This window comes from Parus major, chromosome 1 (assembly GCF_001522545.3).
Source record: "Parus major isolate Abel chromosome 1, Parus_major1.1, whole genome shotgun sequence".
NCBI lineage: Eukaryota > Metazoa > Chordata > Aves > Passeriformes > Paridae > Parus > Parus major.
In genome coordinates this window covers 13,849,346-13,864,216 of record NC_031768.1, presented here as the reverse complement: position 1 = coordinate 13,864,216, position 14,871 = coordinate 13,849,346, and the positions used below count along the sequence as shown (strand labels likewise).

Below are 14,871 nucleotides of genomic sequence, written 5' to 3'. Positions count from 1 at the left end.
AAGGGAGATTTACAGTGAACTGAGGCAAATATAAGCAAGGCACTCATGAGGTGTAAGCTTGAATAGATGTACTGGATAATTAATGTTGATATTATCTCTGTAAGTTTATATCCATGCTCCTTCTAAGTAATTTGTGCTGTTACTGCAGTTCTCTAGTGAAAGTCAAGAGGCCTCTTTAGAGAGTGGCCTCAATACATGTTACAGGAAGCAAATATAATCTACAACAGAATTTAAAAATTGCATTCAGATTAGCATCCATAGAGAAAACCACAGATGAGAGCTCATATTGGCCAGTAAGTATCATCTTTACAGGAAGCATCATGCAGATATTGATGCTGCCAGCTCACTGATGCTGTGAGTTGCAAGGGAGAACTCTTACCTTGCCAGGAGCCAGGGAAGTGCTGGCAAACAGCACCTGGTGCTATGGCCAGGGCAGGATAAGGGGAATGTGCTTGGGGGCATTTTCTCTTCCCTGAAGAACTGGACTATTTGTAAGGTTATGATGAAGTAGTTTCAAGTGTGCCATTAGTTTCCTGGAGGTTAATGAACATAACAGATTTGGACTGAACACTTTCTGAGCCCTGTTATTAAGTAAGCATAAAGTGTCTTAAGTGAGCCCTCATTTTCAATTTTCCCTATTTACTAAAGATCACTATTCTCTTTTATTTAACCATGGTGCATAATCCTTACCTCCATTCTTTATTTTTTCTTTCTAAAATTCTTGTCTATGAATGTATAAAATAGAAGAACTTGTAATTTGTTCTTCTCCCTCTACCCCCCATTCCCTTGTCTCAGGGAATCCACTGAGGCTTTTTCTTCATAAAATAAAGATTAAATTTTCTTGTAAAACAGATGTTTTCACATTTCCTACTCCCTCAGCAGAGAGTATTCCTTGGCACCTCACAAACCACGTCATGTTTCTCCTCATGTTGCCCTACTGAGTTTCGTAAACATCAGGTTCTCACTTTTTTCATGAGTAGAAAAGGGACTCTTGTCAGGTGAAGGGGAAACTGAATTGAAGTTTGAAACTTCAATTGAAGAATTGAAGCAGAGGCTACAGAGTCCTCTGCTTTAAGACCATTACTTCCCTGTATCTCTTTAATGAATTCACCAAGTTCTTCATAAAGTTAAGCTTTGTATTCATGCATTGCAGGAAACTGTTCCTGTTCCTTGCACAATTGATATTTTTTTACACGTTTTTTTTTTTTTTGTTTTCTATCCTCTTTGTCCACAGGATAAAACTTAAAATAGGGTGTATGATTCAGGTCCATGTAATGACAGACAGTTTGGTCTCTGCCACCTATATATGGATGCTCAAAGCTGTCTGGGGTGCTCTACAGTGTCTGAAAGGTTTTCTCATGTATTTTATCTGAGATAAAACTTGCAGAAACCCCTTGCCATTGAGACTGACAAGCTAGACCCCAAAGAGGACATCAAAACCACCACTGGGGATGAGATTCAATAGTCCTAACAGAAGTCCGTGGAACCATTTTAAACAGATGTATCCTGTCCTTTGGGCTTTTTTTAGACAACTAACCAGCACCCCAGCTGTCTTCGCGTTTAATTCCTTATGTAAATTCAGTATTCTTTGATTACTGACCAGCAGTTAGTCTTTGGCTTACATATTATCCCTTTAAAATTCTACATCTGAATTCATTCAGTGACACTTGAAAAAACAAGTTAGAGCTTTTGAACACATCTGAGAACTGCCAGTACACCAATTGGCAGAGTACCCTGTATATCACATGGTTTAGCACAGCTGTCTCCCATATCTGTTACTTATGTATGCGATTCACTACCCTGTCAGAAGTTGCTTTAAACCAACCAACCTCATTACTGGAAGTTGTAGATGCACTAACTTGGAATAAGGCTTTGTCTTGCTCAGTTAAAAACATCATGCCATATAACTGAATAATGTAATTGAACTATAAAATATGAATTCATATATAGATTTGAACTCCAAATTTCCTCTTGATTTGGTGAGTCTTCTCATGTGTTTTTGGTTTAGTTTATCATTATTGCTCTGTATTTTTTTTCAGGGAATTATCAGATCACATGTAGTTATTTGTGTCTTGGTAAACTACCAATATTATACTGAGGTAAGGGTATTCATCTACAAAGTGTGTATAATAATACCATGAAGGTATTAGCTAGTAAATGGATCTATTAATGGCAGTAAAGCCCTTGCAAAATTGGAGGAAAAAAAAAAACACCTTCAAATTTTAAATACATTCTGACAAGCTTTACAGCACCTTGCTGGAGAGAGATGCTGAAAATGACATAATGGATAAAATGAAGATAGAAACCTTCAATTACATTAAAAGTAGTCCTGTGAAGGCAAAGTTCTGTCAAGATCTTCAAGGTCAGCATAAATTCAGAGTGAAATATTTGAAGTAAGCCAGGTGTACTCCACTGCTTGAAGTGCTCCTGCATTCCAGAGCAGTAAGGTGACTAAGAGGAAAGTTGGACACAGGGGTTTGGAAAGCAAAAAACCTCCCTAGAGATGAATCTGGCAAGGGATGTGAAGAAACATTTCTGCAAGTGTAGCTGGAGCAGCAGCAAGTTGAGGGAAAATGTCATGGTGAAAGAGGGCAGAGGACCTGGTAACAGAGGGGATTTACCCCTGGGGGAGGAGGAGTAGGTTAGGGAATGTTTAAACAGACTGGGCAAACACAAGCCCAGGCTGTGGCAGGGTGCACCTACAAACTCACAACATCATTATGAAGCCACTCTTGGTAATCTTTGAAAAGTTATGGTGGCTGTGTAAGTTTCCTGAGGACTGGAAGAAAGCAAATGTCAGTCCTATCTTCAAGGAGGAAGATCTAGGGAATACAGGCTAGCCAGGCTCACCACAGTCCCTGTGTACATGATGAAGTAAATCCTGGATACACTTTCCCTGACCAGCTTTCTACATTGAGATTACTAGCTCAGTGGAGGAGGAGAAAAATGTGAATATGATTTATTCTTTATAAAGAATGTCAGGACTTTCTCCCCTTACATGCTCAAATACAAACTGCTGAAGAATTGGCTACTCGAGTGGATGATTAGGTGAAAACTCCTTGAACTTTTGGGCTGCAATCAGAACAACTGGTCTCTAACATGCTGCGATGAGTGGCACAAAGTCCATCTTGAGGATGATCTAGCCTGGCTGTCCCACCTTGCCACCAGTAGGACTCATGGACGTAGGGTTCCAGTGCTGTTCTGTGCCAGCCTGAGCTCAGCTGTCCCCAGAGCAGTGCTCCTGTGGCCTGTGACACCAGTGCCCATCTCAGAATGATGCTGCAGCCCAGTGGTGTTGCTGCAGATTGAGGTAGGTTGTAAGAAGGTAGTCTAAGCAGATTCTGCAAGTCTAGGTCTTGATGGCAGATGGATCTGTGTGGAGTCTGTAATAAGATAACAGTTTTCTTTCTGTGTGCTGTTGGTGAGTAATGGCCTTGAGTGTAGTCTCTGGGTCTGCATTTGCAATCTAGTGTATAAATAGAGAGACCGTCAGCCTCTATCTCTCTTCTGGGGCTGTGTAGAGAGAGAAAGCTTTAAAAGATGCACAACAGAGGCTAAATTTGTGGTCAAGTGTTAGTTCAAAATACATTCCCAGTGCCTGTATCTATTCCTTAAGTTGTGAAATTCCCTGAAGTCTGTCCTATTCCTTCAGATTTGTCCTTTGCCTGCCTGAACTCCAGTGGCATAGAAATAATCCCATTAGTATTTATTGCATTTGCAGCCTGCTATGAGCTCTCTGAGTTTTGTCATTAATTCTTCTAGGTGCAAAATGCCAAGCAAAAAAAGAAACAGGCTTCACGGGGGAATTGCCTAAATCGAGGGATTCAAATCAGCACAAAATAAGAAACTGTCTGGTGATCAATCTCATGTTACAATTTCAAGGACATCCTAGGTATAAGACGTTGTTATCCTTGCTCCCCATAAGGATGATGTAGTTGTTGCTTGCCTGAAGGAGACGTTGCATAAAAAGTGTTGCCAGCTCTTAATGAATTCCTTCTAGTGTTGGAATAGTGGCCAAGCACCCTCAGCCCCTCAGTGCTGCTGACCTCTGGAGAATGGGACCCATTTGCTTTACTACCTCACCAAGAATCACTTTCAAACCTAGATTTATTTTTTTTCTTACCAAAAAAACAAACAAAACCAACAAAACCAGAAAAACATGTACCCCTCAAACAAAACAAAACAAAACAACTCCTGCTGGTGATAATGTATTCCAGTTTCCTGAGGATTCTGAAATGTGTATTACATCCTACTGGCCTCTGACTCTGCTTGGGCCTGAAAATACTTCATGAGCTTCCTTTAGTTCAAACTACAGTGGTATTTTCACACATGCACAGAAGCAGAAACCAGTCCTTCAACCAGCACTTTGCTCAGTGATAACTAACCTAAAACGGATCCTGACTCGGAGTAAAATAATTACCAACCTGTTGTACAGATTCAGCGTTGGAGCTTCCTACCATTCATTCACAGTGACTTGTTCAGTGAAAACTATCTCGTGGCTTAACTCACAGCTGACTGTGTTTCAGCAGTGTTCTATGAAGACACATTTAGTGTATCTGGATAAGCCTGAGTGAATATTTGCACCTAATTTGCTGTAAATAATGTGTATTACCTCTACTGCAGACAAGTGCAAATTCACTAGAAGTTTATACCTGGAAAAAATAATTGCAGCTCCTTAAAAGATCTTGATAGTCTCTTGGTGCAGTGACAGGCACCCAGGATTGTGTGATCATTAAACATGATTTGTGGGGTGACTGTGCTATCTTGGTTCACACCACCTTCAGTATGGACTCATTTGTTCAATTTGGCCACAGCTCCCCTCATCTGTTCTTGTGGGGATAGGTTTATTTAGTTAGCAGAACCTAAACATTCCAAAATCTCTTCTGAATTTCAGTGTTTGGGGGTAATCAGTTCAGAACAGATTTTCAGCTCTGAACACAGCTCTTAAGGCCCAACAAGCAATTTTCATCAGGTTGTATGAGTGTACGATTGCTACTTAAAATGTTTAAAACATGCATAATAAATAATAAATAATCTTCTCTGTATGCTGGGGGGCAAGGAGAGTTAGATCAGTAAAACTTTGTCCTTGACATTGGTAAAGTTGTGGTTTGCAGTGCTGGAAAAGAAAATGCTATTGTGATTGAAACAATAAAACAACATCTGGAGAAGGAAGACAAAAAACCTGAGACAACACTCATAAGTTTGAAGCCCACACTTTTTCTAAGCTAATTGCAGATAGGGAATGATGCCCATCACAGAGGAGCAACAGAAGAAAACAGCTGGGCAGGCCAGGAGGACATGCCTTGTGCCACATCACTTGGCATGAATTACACTCAACATACTGGGTTTGTTTTGGGTTTTTGTTTTATTAGGGTGGGATTTTTGAGGTTTTTTTTTTTTTTTTCATTTGAATATAAGTTTTGAAAGAGTTGGTAAGGAAAAGACAAAGATGTTGCCTTATGTCAAATATAAAGAAATCCATGACCAAACTATCAACAAAAAACCAAATAGGGTTAGAAGCAAATGAATGAACCTGTGACTTTGAATTTGAGAAACTATTTTGATTCTCATCATTCACCAAAGTGTCTCCATTGATGTTTTTTTGGCAACTGGTTAGTCTACAAGAAGCAGCCAGGTAATATCTGTAGCTAGGCTGAGCCTACAGCCTTAATAATCTACAGTCTTCCTTTACAGAAGTGCCTAAATATGTTAATTTACCTCTGTTCTTCATAGAATAAATAGAATCAGGCTTATTTTATTACTTTCATATTTCTTGCTTCACTGAAGCCTCACTGAGCTAATGGTATTTTAATTCTTATTGCACTTTACCTATGTATTGTCTATTGATCAGTCAACACATCTGAAGATAGTCCAGTATTCTTCATAGGACACATGGGTTAACATGGGTTATTTTTGTCAGGAGCACTTGCATTTACTCAGATGTGAATGTGGCAGGATCTCTGCTGCCTCTCTGAGATCCTCTCTATTGCATTCTACCGCCCAAGGGAAAGTTCCCCTTGAAAAACCTTCTGAAACCAAACAAATGAGGTCACAAAATTCAAACCCTTGGGCATTGCATTCAATTGACCTCACTATTTTTTTTTTCTTTTATTTTTATTTTTGTTATTGCAGGATTTCCAGCAGGAGAACTTCAAAAGCCTTTCTTTTGGGGAACAGAGTATCCTAGGTAAGTACTGCACCAGGGAACCTCATCCACCTAGAACTGAGGAGTACCAGGGAAAGGTGTTGCAAACACATATAGACAAAGAAGAGGGTGTGGAGAAGAAGGCTGCGGTACTGAAGGAAACCGAAATGTAGCACCTAGGAAAACTGCTGTCCTTCTGTAGGGCAAATTTGGCCCTTGGGTTGTTTCTTCTCTCCTGCTTTTACTACTGGAAGAGCTGCCTTTGAGAAGTGCTGCTTTGTGCAATACTTTTTCTTACCCTTGGGAGCCATATGTGTTGCTGTTGTCTTAAACTGATGACTAATTTCTCACAGGAATTGCTAATTAAGTGCACCCAAGTGGAAGGGTTTCAATGCTACAGCACGCAGATGCAGCAGTGTGCACATGGCAGGTATTAAAAGGAATTGTAAATCAGATAACTAACACTTCCTAAACAGAAGTAAATACCCTGAGAAGCCAATTATTATCAGTTTATTGTTCACTTTCTGCTAATATCCAAGATTAGCAGTGGGCCCTTGTCTGTGCCTGTCGAGGTACAAGAGAATCTCTTCATGTGCATAAGTGATTTTCTGAGATTGCTTGAGCAGGCCCATGTACCAATGTAGCTGAGGAAGGGTAATTATAGGTCACATATATTAAAGTTTGAAAAATCACTGCTTTTGTGCAGCTCAATAGCTTTCTATTTTAGGGAAGGATAAGACCATGAAAAGTTTCTGATGGAAGTTTCTGAAAGTTATTTTGCAGTTATATAAAACCAGTTACTGGTGAAATATATCCTTAATAAATCTTTGTTAAAAAAAAAATCAAACTTTTCGATCATTTTGTGTTTGCCCTCATCCAATCTGGACTGTGTCCTTGTAAACAGGAAATTTGGCAATATATGTAGAAAGACACGTTCAATTTAAGAACAAATTAATTTGTATTCAAAGAGAATTCCTGTGGGCCAGGTGACTTTGCAAGTGTTAATTGGGGATAGAAGAAAGTCCTTTTTTGTTAAGGCAAACTTATTTTCTGTTACAGTTATTGCAGACCTGTTTCCAGCTTTGCTTTCTGAAGAGATTTCTCTGTATCCTGACCCTCTGCCATAGTGATAAAATTGTGGTTCTTTCAAAGCATTATATTCTGCTCATTTCTCTTCTTTAAAGGTTACCTTAGCTTAAATTGGTTTTGCTTGAGTAAGTATCAAAATGAAATTTAGTAAACAAATGTAGCTGGATTATATCAGACAACAGATTGCTTTTGTCCTTGAAATATTCTGGATGTTTTCTGTCTGCTTAGAAGAAACTACATGGCAGTGGAACTGATAAACCATCCAAAAGTCACCAGTGCTTGCTGAAAAACTTACTTAGCAAATAGTTAACGTTTAGTGACATTTTAGTGTCCAGCTCCAGAACAACCACCAAAACCAAATTACTCCATTTGCATGAAGTGAAGCTTAGTTGTCACTTTTACATCTCAATACATTAAATAAAATAACATTGAAATGCCATAGTTCACAGTTGTGATTCTTCAGTGCCAGGTATATTGAAGCAGAGACTTCAAACTACCTGACCTCATAGCTTACAGGTCTCTGAGCCTCCCCAGTCCCAGAAAGTTCCCCTTTAACATGGAATCTGCTGGGCTGCACTTATCCCTCCTGCCTCTGTCCAACTATGCCCAGAAGTAAAAAGCATGAACAGAACTGGGAAATTTTCTGGAAAAAATGTTGTCAAGCTGGACAAAATGCTGAGTTGGAGTTCACAGGTTCAAAGGCCAAAATTCACTGCAACCTTATCCACATCTTTTGAAGCTAAGGAAAGCTGTAGGAGTGCCAGAACACCAGCCTGTTCTTTGTCCTGTCACTCATAGTAGCAAAGAACCTTAGAGAAGAAATAAGATGTATTTAGTAATAGGGCTTGTTTCTTCTCAATCTCTTTACATGTTTTGTGCCATTATTTTTATACTTCTCCAGCTGTTAAAGATCCTGTATAACCCCTCTACTTCAGATATGTAAAACAAGTCTAACATAGTACATTAATTAGGGGTAATTATCACTGTGTGCTACACAAAATTACAACTTTGTCACACAAAAGGATGATATTTCCATTGCTGAAACATATAATTTTAACCTGCATTTTTTGGCATTGGTTTGTAACAATACTTGGGCTAAAAAGCAGTAGGGGAGATTTTGACACATGCAAAGTACTATTTAGGAAAGAAAAAAAATGGAGGATTTTCATGGGAGCAGAGGGAATTAAATGATATAATTCTTTTTGGACATAACTGAGATGAGCAATTAGTGCACTATGGATCATTAGGTCCAATAATACGTTGTTTCAAAACCCTCTGCCTTTCTTCCATTTCAATAAGATGTATTAGAAATGCTACAAGCTACTTTGAAGTATAACATCTCAAGAACTGAAATAATTAAAATCACAAAAAGCAACTCAATAAAAGAAAGTTGCTTTGAGTAAAACACCTACCCTCATGAAATCCACTGTATTTAGTGTAAAAAAGCCCTGAGCTTTTCCCACTTTCATCCCTATTTCTCCTAAAAGCAGAATTACTGGGATATAAAAATGAAGATATAATTAATTGTCAATCAGGAATACAAAATATTTCTTTTTACTTTGTTTTCTGGGTACATTAGATCTGACTATATATCATGCCCTATTTTAGAGTAGGTGCAAGGGTATTATATGACCTTTCTTTTTAAAACTAGATGGAGATCTGTTAAATCATTACAAATTACAGTCTCTGCTTCAGAGTAGTTACAGCTTTGTCCTGTTCCCAGCCAGAATATACAGAATGCCATCAGCTGAAGGAGATGTTTTGGAGCTCATATGATGATGTTAAGGGATTTGGTTGGAAGAGTGAACTACCACAATGCTTTCAAAGTTTTAGATTAAATGTTTCTTTTAAACTAGAGTTTAACATTACGACTTTCAACATCTTTAAGTCAAAATTGTGTAGGTCTGATCTTTATAACCATATCTCCTGTCTCCTCACCCTCTTTTTATATCAATAATGAACTTTCCAGAGGTCTTCCGTCCTTTAACGTTCATGACTGTGAACACTTTCTGAGGAAACTGCTTCTTTGTGTTGCAGGTCATTAAGTTATGGTGCCATAGGAGTGATTGTTGGCCATGAGTTTACTCATGGATTCGATAGCAATGGTGAGTATTTGACTGCATTTTGATAACTTTTTAATTAAAGTGTTGACAAGCTGACTTGTACATGCTGTAACATTTATAGTTTTGGGTTTTTAATGGTGCTGAGTTTGTGTGAAGAAATTATAAATTTGTATTTGTTAGATTTATTTATATGGAATCTTGCTTGTCTGATTTGGATTTTATTTGGTAAAAAATACCACAGTTTTGATTCTTTTTTTTTGTCTTGAATGAAAACTAAATCAGAAACAGATTCTGAAACTCCTAACAGGGGGAAGGGGGGAGTGGGAAAGGTAAAAGGAAAATTCCTGATTGATAAAAATGACTTCCAGGAAAACTTTTCATTTCAGGTTTCACATTTTTCAAAAGAGAATTGCAAAAGTTTTAAAATACAACACTGGAACAAGAGTGGTATAGAAAAGGTGTTGCAAAGTATTAAAATTAAATTCAAAAAAAAGAGAGAGGGGAAAAAAATGGTCAGAAAATGTCAATCCAAGTTGTCCTGAAAAACTGGGTGGAGTGGAGCATTGCCACTATCTAGGTTTGGTTGTCTCAACAAAGTGCTTTTAAAAACTGGGCTCCTGAGAGAAAGTGAAGGGAGAGAGGGGAGGAGGGAGGTGCAGGGAGAAAGGAACTGGAACCTCCTCCTCCAGGAGGAGTTTGCTTGGGTTGTCTAATATTGAATACCTAAAAAACAAAAAACCCCAAAAAACTCAAAAAATAAAAACCAAAAAGGTAACAAAACCCCAACCAAACAAAGAAAACAACAATGAAACAAGAAGAAAAACCCATGATGTATCCTGTTTTCATGCTCCCCAATGCTTTGTGTCAAAAACCACTCCAGAATGTCCAGAAAGACATTTTTCTTCATGAACTCCTCCCATGTGTAGGTGAGCACCTAATCTCCTCCACCTTGTCTCCTGCCCCTCAGAAAGGAACCTAAGGTTTGATTCCCTAAGCAGACCCCTGCTTCTTTCCAGGGTCTTACCTTCCAAATATAGAAATAAATACATCTCTAGGGAATTTTTCACCTTGAACAAGACAATACACAGAGGGAAAAAAAAAAATAAATACAAAGATGAAACAAAACACCTTCAGTACTTGGTGTTATGTCTGTGTTGCTCCTTACCTCTCTCTCCTGCAGCTGCAAAGAGGAATCAAATCACAGAGCAAGGCTGCATCTGCATGGGCAGCTAAACATACTCTCAGAAAAGTACCAACATGTCTTGTGTCTGACTGGCTGGAGTCATGATGGAGATTCAATACTGTACTACAAATGATAGGGAGCAGGGACCTGAGGCTGAAAGAAGCCACTGCTGTAACCATCAGCCTGAGCAATGGGATATATGTATTCCCACTGTTTTCATGAGTTCTGGTTTTGCTCCAAAATAAGAAATGGAAACTTCAGAAGTTTGCATGAAATGGACTTTTTCCTGATCAAGTGAAGAATTAATAATAAATTAGTTATCATCATATTTTCAGAATGAAAGACATATGGTCTGAGGATGAAAAGTACAATTATACTTGCAAGAAAGCTAAGTGCCTCTTACACTATGTAATTATAAAATGTACTATAGAACTCATTAGTCATTACTATCTTTTTCTGCAAATGGAAATTATAACAATAGATAGAATGCCAGCTTTTCACTGCTGATTTGAATGGGGTCAAGATTATGCTCACTGATCCTGTACACTGTACACACACTTCCATGAGAACATTCACCTCACATTTCTGTGAAGGTGATAGATTCCTAAACTGTAAAAGTTTTCTCCTGCAACAACATTTGTTTTCTTTCTTTTCTTTTTGAGGTCGGAAATACGACAAAAATGGAAATCTAAACCCTTGGTGGACGACTGACTCTGAAGAAAAATTTAAAGAGAAGACAAAATGCATGATTGACCAATACAACAATTACTACTGGAAACAGGCTGGCTCACATGTATGTAAACCATTAGAGGCTGAAAACAGTGGTACATGGAGCTCAGGTTGTTGTGCTTTTTTTTCTTTTTTTGAAGTTCTCTTTTTTTAAATCCCAATGTATTGGGATATTAGGCTACCAACTTCATTTCTCACAACAAATGATTTTTTGAGGTGAATAATTGTGTTAAAAATTGTCTGTCAGGTTTGATTAGTCCAGTCAAATACTACTACCCACACTCTGGTGACAGGGTTAAACCATTTCTTGCCATCACATCATTTTGGAATCAGAGGAAGAGGATGAAGCCACTCAGCAGGGCTGCTCTAACTATTGTGAGCATGTTAAATGCCTTCTGAAGATGAGGTCTGTAATGAAAAGTGAGCAGTCACTCATTTAGAAAGAATCTAATAGCATGTTTTATAGATTCCTTTAACAATTCTGCCTGTTATTTATCACAGCTGTAAAATGGATGCATAAGCCCTACTTTATTTCAGATTCAACTCTTGCTATTTCTTCCATGTGTGCACACAGACCCCATTTGTATGTTTAATCAAGGGAATATGACAATAGTAGCTCCTAGAAAAAGATTGAGAAACAAAGTCCAAGGGAATTGTTTCTGTTTTATTGTCTATCAGGTGTGGGCTTTTCTGAAAATATGTACATTTATATGTGTGTCCAAAATGAGGATAAACAGGATACATCCCAGACCTTCAGAAATTAATAGCTGAAATTCCAGTAATGTTGTCTGGGACATAATTTTAATCTTAGTTTTCAGGATAAAACACACACTCCAGTCCTCACCCAATTATAACCCCTCTACCTACATTTTAGAAATACGAGTACATCTTTGATTTTAAGAATAGTGAGGCCCCATGAAATGCTGATCAACAGTTCTAGAACTTTTCCCAGGCTTGTTTTGTGCTGATCTCAGACCATATTATGATTCAGTCTGAAGTCCAGAAACTCAGACTTGGAAGTATTTCATAACAAGCTAATTTGCAAATAAAAATTCTCAGGCTTATTTCTGCATATTTCTGGGACAAAAACTGTCATTATAAAAATGCCACCCAAAGAAAATCATTAAAATTTTCCTCAAGGATGTGGCTGAGCTCTTCCCATGCCTTGGCCATTGGCTTGGCCATCCCCTTTACCTTTTGCACTGTCTCTTGAGATGAAGTAGGTCTGAATTTCCTCTCAGTGTAGAAACTGCCTTTGAAGTCCATGGATGGGTTTACTAGAGACATCCTTTTACCCACAGCCTTGTTATCCCATTCCTTCTATACCCACAGGATAATCAAAAGCACTTTTTAGATGACAGAAGATTTTTCCAATTTCTGACATATTTTAGAGATATTGTATGAAGAGCTATGCAAGCAAAGACCTTTTTTATTATCATTTTGGCCTGTCATTTACATCAATACTCTGCAGGCTTTTTACCCTTGTATGAATATTTTTCATGGATCAAGAAAGCTATTTATTCTTCTTCCTTCTCATCTGGTATACAATAAAAATATCTTCAGAAAGGAAGCCTAATGAAAGGAAAAGTGGATATAGAAACAGCTTCAGAGTGCAATAATCACATAAAGTCATCTCAACAAATAAAGGACTTATCATGGTCCCTGATCCCTGCCACAAATTCTCTGTGCAGAATAGTCTCAAATACCTGTTCCAGAGCTGCCTGAGATTAGCAGAAAGAATTCTTACACTTTTTAGATGACCTGTGGCCCTGTGCCACTGTTAGGTTACCCTGATCTTATGCTCCAAGTCAGCCTCCTTCACAAGCCCAGTGCAAGTAAAATGCGTAAGCAGGAAGGCCAGGGAAAAAGGCAGCTGATGTGCATGTCCGTTCCCTGGTGTCCCAGCACCTTTTGTCCTAAAAGCTTCCCTCTCACCTCCATCTCCATCCTCCTGAGTGCAGGGGAGAGCTGACAAGAAAGGGTTGTACTTTCCTCCATGGCTCCCATTTTTCCCATTAAGCTGTACCCAAGGCATCAAGTAAGATGTCCTGAGTCCAATTTGGGTGCTCATCTGCACTGAGTGTGGGGCTGTACACAAGTACCTTGGTGCTTTTGCCTCTTCCTCTCTGTTTTCCTCTCTTTTTCCATCCTGAAAGTGAGTAATGATGCCAACCCCACTGTACTGATCCCTGTGGCACGGGAGAGCTGATGGCTGCAGAGCCACTGACCTTCAGAGCCCTGCTCACAACTGCTCAATTATCTTGCTTATTTGAGGCACAGGAGAGAGCAAAACGGCTTAATTACAAATACAGTTGGTAACACAAGGACCTTAGTAGGCTGGGTGAGTAGAGATAATGCTACTCCAGCAGAAATTAGGATTTCTTTGTAATGATATTGCACTTAGTAATGCCAGGAGACTGGTTTCCTCACAAAGTTTATATAGTGCAGTTTCCTACATACATTCTTGTTGCTATTGCTCCTGCTCTTGGAATCAATACCCAGGAGAAGCAACAGGAATCTCCTTTGCAGATATTTTTAGAGCACTGAATACACTACCAATTTTGATTCTGTCTCTGACAGTTGTTTTTAATTACGCTTATTTATGTTACGACATAGAAGTTGTTTTAGCATCCCAGTAGTATATTAAGAGTTATGTAGAGAAATAAATATAGCCTTTTAGATAAAAGTTCAAGAGGCTACTGGATCTTACATGTCACCAGATATAAACAGTCCTTAGGGGAAAATTACTGACACTCAGCTCAAAGATCAGGGACTGGATTCTTAAATGCATTCTATCTACTATGTTTTGTGCTACAGAAATCTATGGCCAGAGCCAGGATAACTCATCACAGAAAATAGTTTACTGGCAGTTTTCACATGGAAACCCAGTTTTCTTAACCAAAGTTGGTTGATATTGACTGAGGTTGTTCTTGCTTTGTTTTACTTTCCCCCCTGTTTTTGAAGTTGATCGAGTAGTAAGTTCTGAAATGGGTCAAATGACTGATGTTCTTTCATTCTGCCAAGGTGAAAGGGAAGAGAACTTTGGCAGAAAACATTGCAGATAATGGAGGTTTGCGAGAAGCTTTCAGGGTAAGTAGATGGAAAATATCTGAAACATCTCATTATTAGAAAAATAAAAAAAAAAAGCTGTAGTTATCTTCATGTTGCTGAAAGGCACTTAGTATCTCTTTCTTATCAGGCATACAGGAAATGGATTGCAGAAAAGAGGGGAGGAGAAGAAGAGCCTTTACTGCCAGGCCTTGAGTTCACACATAACCAGCTTTTCTTTCTGAGTTATGCCCATGTGAGTAGTACAAATGTGTTTCAAATCCCCATCTATTAACCTGAACTGTGTGCAGTGCAGAAATGAGCTTGCTTGGTTTCAGCAATCTGCATCACCCAAACACAGACTTTTGAGAGTATAAGCAGAGACTTCTTCCACAATTATTATTTCTTTCTCTTTCTCTCTTTGTCTTCAACTACTCATGGTACCTCAACTGCTGACATTATTCTTGGTTTTGCACAGCGTGTCACAGCAACTTTTTTTCTTCTTTCTACTTCCCTCCACCAAAAGGGACTTCCTACATGTAGTGACTCCTCAGCCTCCTTCAATTTTAACACCGTTTGTTACTGTGTATGTTGTTCAAGGAAACTAAGCAGCA

At 38.6% G+C, this 14,871-nt stretch overlaps 1 protein-coding gene and 1 long non-coding RNA gene across 5 annotated transcripts in view; one reads left to right on the top strand and one right to left on the bottom strand.

Annotated features, from left to right (window-relative positions):
- The window catches only part of LOC107201832, a 339,704-nt gene that overhangs the window by 15,635 nt on the left and 309,198 nt on the right, over nt 1-14,871 (bottom strand). The gene's annotated exons all lie outside the window — the stretch shown is intronic.
- The window catches only part of PHEX (phosphate regulating endopeptidase homolog X-linked), a 103,824-nt gene that overhangs the window by 76,562 nt on the left and 12,391 nt on the right, over nt 1-14,871 (top strand). The window contains exons 16-20 of the mRNA XM_015621659.3: nt 6,133-6,187; nt 9,272-9,339; nt 11,143-11,273; nt 14,234-14,299; nt 14,409-14,513. Of these exons, the coding sequence (XP_015477145.1) occupies nt 6,133-6,187; nt 9,272-9,339; nt 11,143-11,273; nt 14,234-14,299; nt 14,409-14,513 (425 nt within the window). The remainder of the gene's footprint in view (nt 1-6,132; nt 6,188-9,271; nt 9,340-11,142; nt 11,274-14,233; nt 14,300-14,408; nt 14,514-14,871) is intronic.